The sequence below is a fragment of the Phocoena phocoena genome, chromosome 3 (assembly GCF_963924675.1).
Source record: "Phocoena phocoena chromosome 3, mPhoPho1.1, whole genome shotgun sequence".
NCBI classification, from domain to species: domain Eukaryota; kingdom Metazoa; phylum Chordata; class Mammalia; order Artiodactyla; family Phocoenidae; genus Phocoena; species Phocoena phocoena.
Genome location: NC_089221.1, coordinates 56,880,173 through 56,894,560, shown reverse-complemented (window position 1 = coordinate 56,894,560; position 14,388 = coordinate 56,880,173). Strand labels below are relative to the sequence as shown.

The window sequence follows — 14,388 nt, the reverse complement described above, 5'->3', positions numbered from 1 at the left end:
CACCAGCATTCTCTACCATTACATCTCCTCCTCTTGCATTCTTTTTTTCTTTCTCATTTTCTCTCTCTCTCTCTCTGTTCTGCGTTCCCTCTCTTTTGTGCGTGCGCGCTCTCTCTCTCTTTCTCTCTCTAAGACAGATGCCTCTACCTAGCAGAAATCAGTTGGGTTTGCTAGTGCATGGTTTCCAAATGTTCAGCAGAGATGAACTGGGGTAGGTAATTTTGCAGTAACTTGAACCCTAGTGTGGGAAGACTGCTACTTCCCTTAGCATTCAGCAAAAACTGAGAAATATTAGTGACTTGTATCACCATGACACAGTATAGCGTTTGGCAGGTAACAGTTCAGCGACTTATTTAGGTGAATTGACTTTTGTTAGAAAAGGTGGTTTCAAACTGAAGAATTTCTGGAAACAAAGTTCAAACCCTGTGGTGCGGCTGGTCAGGTTGTTACAGTTCAATCTTACATGCAGGGAAGGACTCGTCTTGCATAACCACGGTACTGCTGCTTGCTAAAACCATGATGTTGAGCTCCTGCTGTTTCTCATGGGTCTCCTGGTACCATTCCCTCATCACTTCCGAGTCATGTGTTGGGATCAGGGTCACCTGCAGGGAGAGAGAAAACAGCTGCTGAAGAGCAGAACCGGAAATCGGATGAAAAACAAACAGAACAGTGAGGTATTTAGACCATTAGAAAAAGAAGGGCAAAGAGAAAAATCTTCTATTGTCCTTAGGAAATTCAAAGAATTTTTCAACTTAACGTTTTCTAGGAACCAGAATAAAGCTGCCAAAAAATCAGTTTTTCTGGGGGAGCTGAACACTGGAACCAAAAGCACGTCATGACTAGCTAATTAGTTTATCAATGAGTCGTAGGTTTTTCAGTTCTTTAGTGTTAAGAGAAGTGCTTCGGTTAAGGTGGAATTTCTTGTATTTCCTTTAACATAACTGATCCTAAGAACAAACGTTTGTATGTTTAATTTGTGTGTGTGCTTAGGGGCAGAGGAGTTGGGTGGGTAGGCGGGCACTGACTTGAACAGTAAACATTCCACCTCTTATTCAGTAAGAGGCCACTGGGTGTTTCTCATAGATTTCATATGATGAAATAACCAGCATTTCTATTCAATGTTATGCAAGCACAGTTTACTGAATGACTACAAAACCATAAGGAAAACTTAAGATAAGCAAAAACCATAGCTGACATAGTATTAAGAGTGGTTCGTGCCTAGTTATGATGCTTGGGAGCCGGGAGTATCCTGCTGGGGACCATTTTCAGCAGTGCCCCTCCTGCAGCATCTCACTGGACAGCCGATTTTCTAAACGGCCATATTCCAAGCTTTGGTCTACTTGTGAAGCACAAAGGAGTAAAGACAAGTCCTCATCCGCATCACATGGAAATATGACCACTTGGTTACACTGGTTAATATTCTTGGTATATTAGGGTGAAGGGCAAGTAATCTTGGTCCCATTTTGCAGATAAATGTATTATGCTTTAGGGTGGTAAAGTGGCTTTCCTCCAAGTCCCTGGTGGCTGGTGGTAACAAGAATACTTTTAGACCACCTTCTGTGTGTTAAGTCTACTTTGTTCTCAGGACAGTTTATGTGTGGCAGACCCCCCAGGGTACCTCATGTGGATCCACAGTCATAATGGTGCCTCATTAAACATGATCCCTTCCCTCTGCCTCTGGACACAGCTCCATGTGCAGTGCGGACACTGTCCTGGAGCTCTTACCTGCATGTTGCTGCCCCACTGGGCCTTCCCTTCCAACAAGGCATCCAGGACAGCCCGGCTGGGCTCCTCAGCAGCGGGGTCATTCCCACTCACCACGTAGTAGGACGACCTCACTCTCTTGAAAAATTCAACATCGACGTTCTTACTATTGCTGTGGTTGGGAATATAGCACAGGTCCAAGTACACAGGGGGGCCTGGAGGCACAGCTGAGGGCTTGGATGTCTTGGTGTTTCCTGGCCCTTCAGTAAATGAACAAAAATAAAGAGAAAGCCGGGGTCACAGGAATGCGAAGAGACCCATCTGTCCAGTACACCTTCCCTACTCCTTCCCAAGAAGGTCCTCTAGGGCATGGGGAGGGGGTACTGGGCATTCCTCTCTCTCATAGAGGGCATTTAACACTGACAGTTTGAGAAAATATGACCTGGTTGTTTACCATCTCAACAGGAGAACTGAAGAATGGAATGTTTCCCTTTGTGGACAACCCATTAGGAAGAAGAGTTCAGGCCTTCCTCAAAGATGGAGCTAGGTAGTAACACTCCTTCTGAAAGAGCTACTAATGTGATTTTAATTTGAAGAGGCTAAGAAACAGATTTCTAAAGGACAAAAGAAAATGTCTGCATGTGGTAAAACACAGTTAAGCAATCTTTGTAATCCAGTTAAGATCTCATTTGAAAGCAATTTTGCCCACAGCTGAATATCATACCCTCACATTCGACCTAGCCAGTGGTCAGATCTTAATGAACATCATATGATTTCCAAGACCCTCAGCACCTCAGCCTCATTCATCAACTGATGAAACACTGTATCCTCTCCTTAGGACAGTACTCTAAAATGTGAGACGTCTCTCCTTAGACAAGATCGGATACCAAGAGGTATGAGGCAAGAGGAAGGGTCAGAAAGACTAGGCTTTCTCTAGCCAATCAGGACATACCAGACTGAGGTCAGGCGCACGTAGCAGCCAAAATCCCCAGTCTAAATCAGAAAGCCCGGGCAAAGTAAAGATTCAGACTAACCCCAAAGTTTCCGGGCACCTTGTTTGGTGAGCTGGCTTTCTGATTTGCTCTAATTAGAAGGTTTAAACTTTTTGAAACATTAATACAACTAGCATTCTAAGGCAGTGATTCTTTCCCTGGCCACACGATTACAATCACTTAGCACGCTTAATACCAGGCCCCATGCCCCAGAGTCTGGCTTCATTGGGCTGGGCACCACCATTTTTTAAAAGCACCCCAGCTGATGCTAATGTGTATCTGGTTTGAGACCACTGCTGTAAAGCCATTTAAAATACCAGCTGGACCCTATATATTTAATCCTCTTGCCTTTCTCCATGGGATGTATAGAGGCTGTCATCCCAGAGTCGAAACCAGCAGTGAATTGGTCTAGTTTTATTTTCAGGGTGGGTAGGGACGTGGTGAGAATCAGCCAAACTGGTATTTGGATAAACCGACTCATTTTATGAATAGATTAGCCAGCCTTTATAATGAACCTAAGCTAAAAGCCCTCAACATATCCATGTGTAAGTCTCCCCGAGAATTCTGACTTGTAACAGAAGTTTGTGAGTTACATTTCTTCTAATATTTAAAAATGTCTGCGGTTTCCCCTTGCACACTAAATCACTCCCATCAACACCCTTGAACATTGCTCATAGCAGCCCAAGCCAGACGTCGACCCAGGTTTGTTTTAAAATTAATAGTGCAATTTTATCTTTTTTAAAAAACTACTGGGGAAGCATCTTCAAAGTAAGTTCAAATTAACTCACTTTGCCTCAAAATTCTCTCTTTAAGTGACCAAAAAAAAGTTTAAAAAATAAATCAATTGTGAGGGCTAGAGTGTGTGTTCAGCAAGTTTGGTAGCAGATTTCAGTTGGATGTTATCTGTTTGGATGGATTTCATGTTTTCTCCTAAGTGCAGGTCAAGTTGTCAAGTCCTTTAGATCAAGGAGTTAATTATCTGGTGGTTTTCCATTAAGTCTAAGCATGAACAAATTCAGTTTGTTTTCTACATGCAAGTAAAAAGAGGAAACCTGCTAAGACCTGAGTCTTGAAATTGATGCTCCATGTTGCTTAAAAGTAAAAATTTGTACCTGTAACTAATACTTCCTAAAATGTACTGAATTTGAGAGTCCCAAAGGTTCATCTCTCAGATTTTCCATAATAAATCAAGGAAGTGTTGCTTAAATTACTGTTTGCTTTACACGTTTGAGTCAATTTATGTAACTTTGTGAACTGTGATCTAAAATCCCTGAATAACTGTGTAAAGCAAATAAAATATATGAATTCAAATCCCTGTAATTGGTTTGAAGCAACAAAATGAAGCTGGGCCATCAGAGACCTGTTCCATCCAAAACCCAGGTCATTGCTGAGACCTTGATAAGTCTTAAGAATCTGAAGTCAGGGATATCTGCTCTTGCCAAGTGGAATTTCAATCTGAAATAGAATGCTGAGTCTCTGTTAGTGAGGCCGTGTGGTCAGAATGGGATAAGTAGAGCCTTGGATGCTTTTCTGTCTATTTGTACTGGGTACCCAGTGGTCAAGTGAATTCGCTGGTTGATCAAACAAAGCACTGCCTTTAATGGGGATGCATCTCCAGCCTGGTCATTTTTTTCTATTTAAAAACTGTATAACTTTTAATTTTTAAAATGTTATAACTTTATTTTAAATGTTTTTATTTGTAAAAAATGGGACCTAAATCTTGGACCTATGCTGCTTATTCCAGGCTTGGCTTGGAACTCTGGTTCTCCCTAGGCCTTTGAGAGCTCCTGGCCTGTGTCACCTCAGCTTGATTCTGGGGCCGGCGTGGCCGAAGCCAATGCCAACAGAATCTTCCTGAGGAGCGTGAAACACACATCCTTGGTTCTGAAGATTCAGAACAAGGCTGCGGTTGCTGTGTTGCAAAAGGGAGCAAACCCAGGGGTCGCATCTGGGAAATCAGAGCTGCCCTGGGCCATAAGCTGAGCTACCCCCAGGCCTACAGGCTACACTGGGCTGAGATCTATACCTTTTGGCAGAAGAAAACAGTGAAGGGAAGGGAGAGCACCAAGTTGTGTTCTCTCACCTCCCCAGTACAAAGTCAAATGGAAATGCAGAGGCTGCAGTGAAAAGTAGAATTGTCGTGCCCTGTACCAGGATGCCAGCACCTTCCACCTACCTGCAGTCGCCGTCTTTACCGATTTGGATGTGGAGGCGTTCGCGGCATTCTTGGTCTCCTTGTCTTTCTCTTCTCCACGTGCGGCTTTGACCTCAGGAGCGGTGGTGGTGGTTTTTGTTGCTTTTTCCACAGATTCCTTCTTCTTAGGAGAAGCCACTCGGGACACCTTATCTGAGGATTCCTTCAAGGCCCCTGGCTTGGGTGAAGCTGCAGAGGGCTTGGACTTCCCATCACCCTTCTTGACAGGTGAGGATGACTTGGTCTTTGTACCTGGCTTTTTGGTTTTGGTCTTCTCCTTCAGGTCCTTCTTCAGAGCTTTGCCCAGGTTCTGCTCGATGGCCAAGGCCTCCGGGTCCATCATGGACACATCAGGGTGGCGTGGAGAAGGGCTGCGGTCCTGCATGGGGGCCGGAGGTGGATCCATGTGTTTGTATGTGACGGTTTTGTCTGTGGGGATGGTTTCTGATTCATCTTCCGAGTCGATATTCGCATCAGCTGTGATGGAGGGGCACTCTTCTGTCTCTGGGGGGACATCAGAGTCGGTCTGGGACGGGGCTGACTCGCTGACTGAGGTGGGAGGGGTTTCATCACATTGTCGGCCCTGGGGCTTTCCTCCAGGAGGTGGTGGGGCTCCCCCGGATTGGGTGAGGGGCTTCTCCGATTCTTCCGTTGGCTCTTCACTGGCGAACCACTCGAGAGGATTGGGGTTAATGAAGGAGGGTGAAAGCTCCGTCTTGGGATGCTTGTATTCACAGGAGGACACGAGGCATAAGTCAACATCCTGGCGAGCCTCGGAGGGGGACTTCTTAGCAGTGTAGCGCTGGTCTGAAGTCTCAAAGGCATATGTAGACGTCTGGGGGGTTCTAGCGCCTTTATCGGGGGTCTCATAACAGTATGCGGAGGTAACAGGGGTTCGTGTAGTTGTTGTCGATGTCTCATAGGAGTAACTTTCAGACCCGGGGAAACTGGCAGTTTTCTCAGTGGTCTCATAAGAGTAGCTGGAATCCCCAAGTGTGGGGCCACCCTCTTCAGAGTCGTCATAGCCATTGCTGATGTCATCCAGGAGCCTTTGAGACCGCTCAGTCTTTTCATAGCTGTAAGCACTCACTTCGGGGGTCCTTATTGTCTTCTCACTTATCTCGTATGCGTACCCAGACTCTTCGGGGCTCTGTGTGGGCTTTTCAGTAATTTCATAGGCATAGCCACCATCTTCGGGAGTCTTGGTGGTTTTCTCAATGGTCTCATAGGAGTAGCCTCTGTCACATGGGGATTTGGTGGTGCCCTCTGTTTTCTCATAGTAATAGCCACTCACATCTGGGGTCCGGGTAGTTTTCTCATAAGCCTCATAGCTGTAACCTTCTTCATCTGGGGACCTGGTTGTCTTCTCAGGTTTCTGATAGGCGTAGCTGAAGTCTCCAGGTGTCTTCCCTCCACTGTCCTTCTCCAGGCTGGATGTGGTCAAATCTCTCTGCAAGGCTAGATGGTGTGGCATTGTATCAAACAACATGGAGGCACGGAAGCCATATGGCTCTGCAGATGCTGCACCCATTGGTGGGGGAGAGGCAGTGTGGCAAGCTGCTGTGCTCTCCTTGACTGCAGAGGTAGAGTCTGAAAAACTAGGGGAATACAAAGGAGAGGACTCTCTCGGGGTGAGTGGAGAGATATCAGATTTTGGTGAGAGCTTCTCGCCTTCCAGACTTTGCACTTTTTCAGTGGTGAGCGAGGCATATACGGATATATCTCTGGGAGGAACAACATCGGATAGAGTATCTTCTTGGAGAGGAGAAGCGATCTGAGAAGGGGTATGTGCGGAGGAGGTGGATGGGGAGGCCTCCACCTGAGAGACTGAGATGAGCTCAGAAAGATCATTATCTTGGGTGTAGGACGGCTCCTCCGTTGGTGGGATCTTGTGTGATAAACTAGAGTCCTGCATGTCAGAAGGACTGTAGTCCACCTCAGTTGGCCCATTTTCAGTGATGTGAAGCATACTTGCACCCACTGTAGGGTGATCTGGAGACTGACGACTGAAGTCCATAGCAAGGGAGTGCTCGGGGGATTCCTGGCCAAATTCAATAGACATCGAGGATTGTTCAGATCTGTGATCTTGAACTGGTGTCCTAGACTTGGCTGTTTTAGGGGAGAAGTCTGGTGGAGAAATTGACATTGGTCTTGGGCATTCTTCTTTAGACGGAGACATTTCTGTTTCCTGGAAAGTGGTAGGCGTTTGCACGACAGATACTGAAAGGGAGTCGTCTACTTCAGTGGAATGTGGGGAACCAACCTCAGCATGCAGCGAGGGAGACACGTCATCTGTTGTCGGCTCTGGAAATGAGCTTGTAGCCACAGAAGCTGTGGAGACCGAGGCCACACCCTCCATGTGAGAGTATGTGTCTTCTGCCACACCCTCATCAACAGGGGTAGCTGACTTGTCTGAGATAGTGCCTTCAGAAATGGACATCTTAGTGTCTTCTTTAAAAGATCCAAACTGACCGACATCTATTTGTGTAGGAGAAACATCTCCTCCTAACTTCCTTTCATCTAAAGCCAGTCCTGCTTGAGAACTCATGGCTTCAACATCATCAGTTTTCTTTTCTTGACCAAAGTCTTCCTTTATCGGTACAAAGTCTGTGCTTTTCCCTTCCTGTTTGTCTGGGGAAAGACCAGTGGAAGTCGTGTCAGAAACTGGACTTATTTGGTCTGGAAAGCCTTCTTTTCCATTCTTTCCTTCAAAGGGGCTTTCGGTACATCTATCAGGAGCCCTGTCATCCGCACTTGGAAAACTTTCATATGCAGACTCAGAACCAATTAGGGGAGGGCTCCGTAAAGGAGACAAAACTTTTTCAATAGGAGACTCCGAGTCAGGCACAGGTTCATCCATGGGGCTTACGGAAGCCCGTTCACTCTCATCTTTGGCATCACCGAATTCAAAGCTCACTGGGACTGCCGCTGGTTTTTCAATGACCTCTGTGGGAAGGTGACTAGATTTCTCATCAGTGGGGGATTGGTAGTACGGTGTGTGGCCAGCACTGCCAGTCACAGACTGAGATGGAGACACCACTTCCAGGGTCTTATCCTCAGGACTGGCACAGTGTTCTTCCACTACTTCTTGGGTCACCTCCAGAGATGCTGGGACTACTTCTGCCTCTGCTGAGACTTTAATCTCACTGGGCGTCAGAGAAAAGTTCACGCTACGTTCACCCACCGGGGTCTTTTCTATGGGCGACGGTGGAGATGCACTCAGGGACGGGCTCTTGGCTGGGCTGAGTTTTTCATCTGAAACTGCCGCGACGATGTCTTTGATCTCCAGCGTGGCACTAGCTCTCACGTCTTTCTCTTCAGAGCAGTAGGCGTCACGCAGAGCAGACCTGCTGAATTTGTCTTCCTCCATGGACGAGGGTGGTGAGATGGTGGAGGCGGAAGCACTGTAATCCTTCCCATCGGTGGCATCTGTTTTTGACCCTTCAGAAAGTCCGTTGAGTGACGTCACAGCAGGTCTGGAGTATTCCTGAGGATACGGTGAAGACTCGTATTTGGTGACGTTTACAAATTCTTGAGATGGGGACTCGGTCTCTTCATTGTTGGTCTCGTCGCTCATCACATCTCGAGGAGTAGACATCTCGTCCATGGGGGTGGGCTCGCTGGATATCTCAATGGTAGACTGGGTGTAGCCGGAGGTGGCAGTGAATTCTTCAGGCTGGTCTTCCCGATTCTCCTCGTCGGAGGCAGTGGCCTCACTCTCTGAGCCTCCGGGTAAAGTCTCATCGTGAATTGAAGATGCAGGTTCTCGGACAGGAGACTGGGCTCCCGCTAGCTTGGTGGACGTGGTAAGGAATCCATACTGGTCCTCGGCACCGCTAGCCTCCGCAGCCTTGTCAACCACGGCCATCACGTAATCTTCAGCTTCAGCCTTTTCAGGCTCGTAGTCTTCCTCCCTGGCATCCTCGGCTCTGTCCTCCTCGTCGCCCTCCTCCTCGGATTGTTCAGCTTCTCCCTTCTCCAGTACCTCGTCCCTGTCTTCTTCTGCTCGCTCATCACCACTGGCCACCGACTCCCTCTTCTCCTTGACGTGCCCGTCGGCCTCAGCCTTGGCGCTCTCCTCCTCCGCCGCCAGGCTGTGCTTGGAGGCGCTCACACACACGCTCTCCTCTCCGTCCTCTTCTGGCTCCTCGGCCTCCTCAGTTTCCGCCTTCTCTTCATAGTCTCCGGTCTCGGAGGACTCCTCAAAACCCGCTCCTTCGTCTTCAAACTTTTCAGTGTCCTCCACCCCCTGCTTCTCGACGGGCTCCAGCTCCTCGGGGGTTTGCTCGCACTCACCCTCCCCTTCAGTGGTGGTGATTCCCTCATCGGGGGACTCGGCAGGACCCCTGGTGACTTCTGTCTCTTTCTGGATGACATAGGCTTCGACGGGCTCGCTTTCCTTCAGTTTCTCTTCATCTTCGATCAGCTCCAGCTGAGGCTGGATGTCTTTTGCTACGTCGACCTCTTCAGCCTTCAGCTCTTCAAAGTCCTTGGTCAGATCCTCGGGGGATGACATAAGGGACCTCTCGGCTTCGAGTTCTTTGGCGGGGCCCGCGGTCACTATTCCAGCCGCTGCCGCCACAGCCGCCGCAGTGGCCATGGTGCCGGCGGCCGCAGCCACAGCCTCTGCAGCCTTACCTTCCTTCTTAACGACTTTAATTTTCCCCTTCTCCTTCAGCTGCCCAGCAGCAACAGAATCTTTCTTGACAGTCTCTTCCTTCTTGGGTACTTTTGGTTTTAATGCAGCCGGTTTTTTTGCTTCAGATACGGGAGTAGGTGATTTCTTTGTGTCTTTAGGAAGTTTCTTAATTTCTTTTTTGGGTTCCTTTTCCTCCTTTTTAATTTCCTTCTTTTCCTCCTTCTTAACTTCCTTCTTGGCTTCCTTCAGTGGGGTTTCTTTCTTAACCTCTTTTTTGACTTCTTTTTTCTCTTCTTTCTTGATTTCTTTTTTGACTTCCTTTTTCACCTCTTCCTTTTTTGGTTTTTCCTCCTTCTTGACAGGTGTTTTGTCCTCCTTTTTAGCCACTTCTTTCTTTGGCTTTTCCTTTTCCTTCTCCTCTTTCTTTTCTTCGGGTTTTGCCTTTGTTTCCTTTTTCACAGTCTTCTCCTTGGTGACTTTGGGTTTGACGTCTGTGCCTTGCTTTTCAGGCCCCTCGGCTTTGGCCGGAGGCAGCTCTTCTTTGCTGGGCACCTCCTTTTCTGTCACTGGAGGTTTGGTTTCCGTTTTTACTGGTTTGTCTTTTTTCACCATTACCTTGTCTTTGCTTTCAACTTTGGGTGCCTTTTCCACGTGATTAGCTTTTGTGACTTCAGGGGTTTCTTCTTTTGACTCCTTTCGCCCAGATTTGCTGGGGAGTGGCTTTGCAGCTGGCTTCAGGCTCTCCCGACTGTCGGCCCTCTGCTTCAGTCTTACTTGTTTCACAGCAGGGGTGGCCACCTGGCCAGTTAGATCCTTCTGGGTGGCCAGTGGCTGCTTCAGGAAGTCCAAATGTTTGAGCTTTTCCAGTCCTTCCAGGATATTGTATTGGGTGCTGTTGCCAGGAAATAAGACTCGGATGATTTTCTCTGCAGGGTTTGCTGGATGCCACACGATCAAAGATGAGACTGAAGTTAAGTAGGAAATTGGGATGTCTATTTCTTGACCGTTAGGCAGGATTAGTTCAGCCTTGTCTTTGTTGGTGCCAGTCCACTGCTGCATAAAGTACTGCATTTCCTTGCTGCTCTTGACTGGGTTAAGCACATACATCTCTAGTTTACCAACTCCCATTTTTTGGAAAAGAATGACAGGATCAATGGTATTGCCTACACTTCTGAACAGAGGTTCTGGCTTCATGGACAATTTGTTTAGGTACTGGAGAGTGAAGCAAGCTTCTTCTATGCTTCTCTTCATCTTGATGTTTGGCTCTGGGTTTTTCAGATTTTCAGGTACATTGAGAAACACAACTCCTAAGTCGGGGGAGATGAGGTTTTTCATCCAGTCACTATTTGTGGTGGAGCCCTGGGACTGTTCCTCCTCGAGCTCTGCGATTTTCCGCTGGAGCACGCTGTTTATTCCAGGCAAATTGTCATCCCCAATGTGGGTGAGCAGGATGGAGTCCACTCGGTCCAAGTGTCGGATGAGCTTCCAGAAGCAGGATTTTCTCTCTGATCCTCCGTTGATGAGCATATTGAATCCGTTCACTGCAAACAATGCAGAATCGCCCCTCCCTCCTGGAAAAATGTAACAGCAGGGCTTGGATAGCTTCAGAAATCCACCTGATGTGGGAGGTTCTAGGATATCAAAGGGAGATGGGACTTCCACGGATTCTGAGAGATACTCGGTAAACTCGGAAAGTCCTTCCATTTCTGGCAATATAGAAGCGGAGTTGAGTTTAATATTGATGAAGTCTTGGAGATTATGTCTGTCAAGATTGGAGTTTTTCCAGTCCCCTTCTTCGGGACAGAAAAGGGTTAAGCTGGCTTTGTTGGCAGGATGGGTGGTACTCAGTAACTCCCCAATCTGGGATTTAAAAAATCATAAGAAACAAAGAAAGAAGAAGTTCAAGTGACTGTCATCACTGATCCATCCTCTCCATCTACTACTAGGTATTACAGGATCACTGGATGCACACAGGGCAAACGTCAGAGATGTTGGTTGGTAAATATTTCCATACTGGTAAGTGAACAGCCTCTGTCCTGACCACTCCTACCATTCCCTTCTCCCTCAACTCCCTACTCCGCTCCCCCCTGCCCCAAGCACCTCCCCCTCAGACCTCACCACCATCTGTTCTTGCCCAGCAGGGGATCTTCAGAACTCTGCTCCACTTCTAAGACTAGTGACCATCTGGATGATCGGTGCCTGTGTGGTTATGAAATACTCTGGATACAACCCCTGGGTACTTGCCATGCAAAAATGCCCTTTAAAAAGTAACAAACTATCACAGGGGATGGCTCGGTGAGTCATTTCACCACTGATATGAAATATTTTCTTTTATTCCACCGGGCTGGGCAAAAAGGACTGATGACACATTAAATGAATTTTGATAGAGTGCACATGGTGTCAATTTTTAGAATCTGGTGGGTAGAGAAGAAAACAGTTTGGTGGGGTTTTTTTGCATCTTGGAGACAGAAAGTTATAGACTGCACATTACTACAAAAAATTACTGGTTCTGGCATCAGTTCACACTGTGTAAAGCATGAGTAGTTCATCCAGCAAATACAGACAGACACTCTGAAACCAAGATGGTCAGAGCAGTTGGATAATTATGTGAGCAAGGAGCCAAAATTTGTCCCCCATTTGCTCTTGTTTGAATCCAGGGTGAGATATTCTACTCTATTACAACTCCTGTCCTGTTCAAGCTGGGCATGAGTGGCTAAAATCAAATCTGGCTGAAAAGTTTTCAACACATTGTTTAGTACTGCAGGATGCGAAATGCAGAAGAGTTAATTGGGACCAAAACAGAGACTGTGACTTAATGAAAATGCTGTTTTCTTTCTCACTCCATATTATGGCCCTATGCCTAGTAGGTAGTGAGGGAGAATCATGCCATAAACTCCAGTCTTCTTCCTTCAGTTAACAGCAAAGCTCATAAATCGGCTCAGCGTTTCCAGTGAAAAGAGCTCTGTGTCCTTAACGGTAAATGATGAGGGCAAAGCAAAGATTTCATTTGGTCCAGGCATCCCTGAGCCCGTGGGTCTAAACTCTTCCCTTCTAGTATTGGAGTGGTTTTCTCTGTCTCATACAACCTCCTGGATACCAGCGTTCTGAGGCTACTAGTATGAATGTTTAGAAGGGTTATAAAATCTGAATTTTCCAACGTTAGATTGCAGTAGAATAGCCATTTTTGTTCTGTTAGCCTATTTGTCCTACATTTTATGTGAAGGGTCACAAAACAACAAGTCTTTCTTTGACTTTGCTGTTCTCCTCTGACTTGATGATCTTCTATAAAAGGGATAAGAATCAACTATTTTGGAAGCTAAGAAAACTGATAAACAGCAAATGGTAGCCATCCATGGGGGAGTCTTTGCTCAAATTATTTGCTGACCAAAGCAAACATCAGCACCAACTATGGTTTCCTGTCCAATAATTAGCATAGACCCACATCACCATCACTATAGAACAGTTACAATTGTCTCAGTCCTAATTTTCACACAGAGCGCATGCAAACTATTCATGTTTTATAACACATTTTTGAGGAGAAATCCAGGATAACTCAAACTGCTGAGTCTTTAATAGTGAAATGCAAAAATTAAGTTTAGTTCTTTTTAATTTTTGAAATTCTACCCTGAGGGGTGTGGCAGGTAAAGGTATGATCCAGCTGTGTGCAGGGGGTATTCAGTCATTAGCTCTTTTTATGTGACGTGGGTAATCATCAACATCAAGGAGAAGGTAGAAGGACTTGTGGAATACCTCCTTACTTTCCATCTTTTCACCTCTACCCAGAGAGTTTCTATGAAACGAAGGAAATGACCCCCCCAAAGGAAACAAAGCTGTGCAGAATTCTGAGGAAGTCAAGGGCCTTGACTCAACAGCAAAGAGGCTGGTGAATGGAAAGCTATGACGTACAAGAGAAAGCAGAAAACAAAAGTCAGCACTGCCAGACAGGTTTTTTTTCACAGAGGGAAAATCCGGTACCTTTGGAGAAGCAACAACGCACTGTGCATGAGACAAGAACACAGTCTCAGGCTGGAGAGAACCCGTCATGAAAGAGACAGATGGAGAGGGTCCGGGAGGAGGAGGAAGAACAAGCGCTACGGCCTTGGAGCAGCACAGCAGAAACAAAGCCCCGATGTCCCCCCAGAACCGGCTTCCAGACCTGTGCCAGCACGTACACTGGAGAGACAGGGCCTCAAGGGCAAAGACCGGGTCTCACAAGTGCCCGCTCAACCAAGGGACAGGCGAGAGCAACGAGGAGGAGCCAACAATGTGAGCAGTGACAAGGGTACCTGTGAGTAGGTCCTAGACTCGGGACCTGAGGCTTCCTCTAAAAGGGTTTGCAAATCATCACCATGATAAATGCTAGCTAGTAGAGCCCGTTATACTAAAAGCTCCTGAATAGGCGGAAACACGTCTTCTCTATCTCTGTTACCTTTGTTTCCCCAGCACATCATCAGGCTCAGTCGATGTTTGTTGAACCTCACTGAACTTGGCCAGTTAAATACGTGCTGTCCTCCTGAAGTGGACACTTGGGAAGTGACCAGAGCCCACTAATACTTCTCAAGCACACTGACTCTGCTACCCTCCCCTTGTTCTTACAAAGACGGGTGGGTGACATGACCAGAAGGAATATTGTTTGGGGCAAAGATAGTCCTTTTCATTAATTACCTTTTCTAATTAAATGCAGGCATACTGGAAGAGGAAGGAACATATAGGAAATAAATGACTTTACAGCAGATAATATTAATGAAATAAGATTGCAATTTCTAAACCATAGCCTACTAACTACATTTCCTTTTGTGGTTAGATTACTTGCTTGGCTAATGAGGAGATACAGCAGACAGCGTATCTGTGGGTTTTAG

The 14,388-nt window shown here is 46.6% G+C and overlaps 1 protein-coding gene across 1 annotated transcript in view; it reads right to left on the bottom strand.

Annotated features, from left to right (window-relative positions):
* Positions 1–446: 446 nt before the first annotated feature.
* The window catches only part of MAP1B (microtubule associated protein 1B), a 90,511-nt gene continuing 76,569 nt past the window's right edge, over positions 447–14,388 (bottom strand). The window contains exons 5-7 of the mRNA XM_065873417.1: positions 4,873–11,389; positions 1,726–1,964; positions 447–602 (exon numbers count right to left, since the gene is read on the bottom strand). Of these exons, the coding sequence (XP_065729489.1) occupies positions 447–602; positions 1,726–1,964; positions 4,873–11,389 (6,912 nt within the window). The remainder of the gene's footprint in view (positions 603–1,725; positions 1,965–4,872; positions 11,390–14,388) is intronic.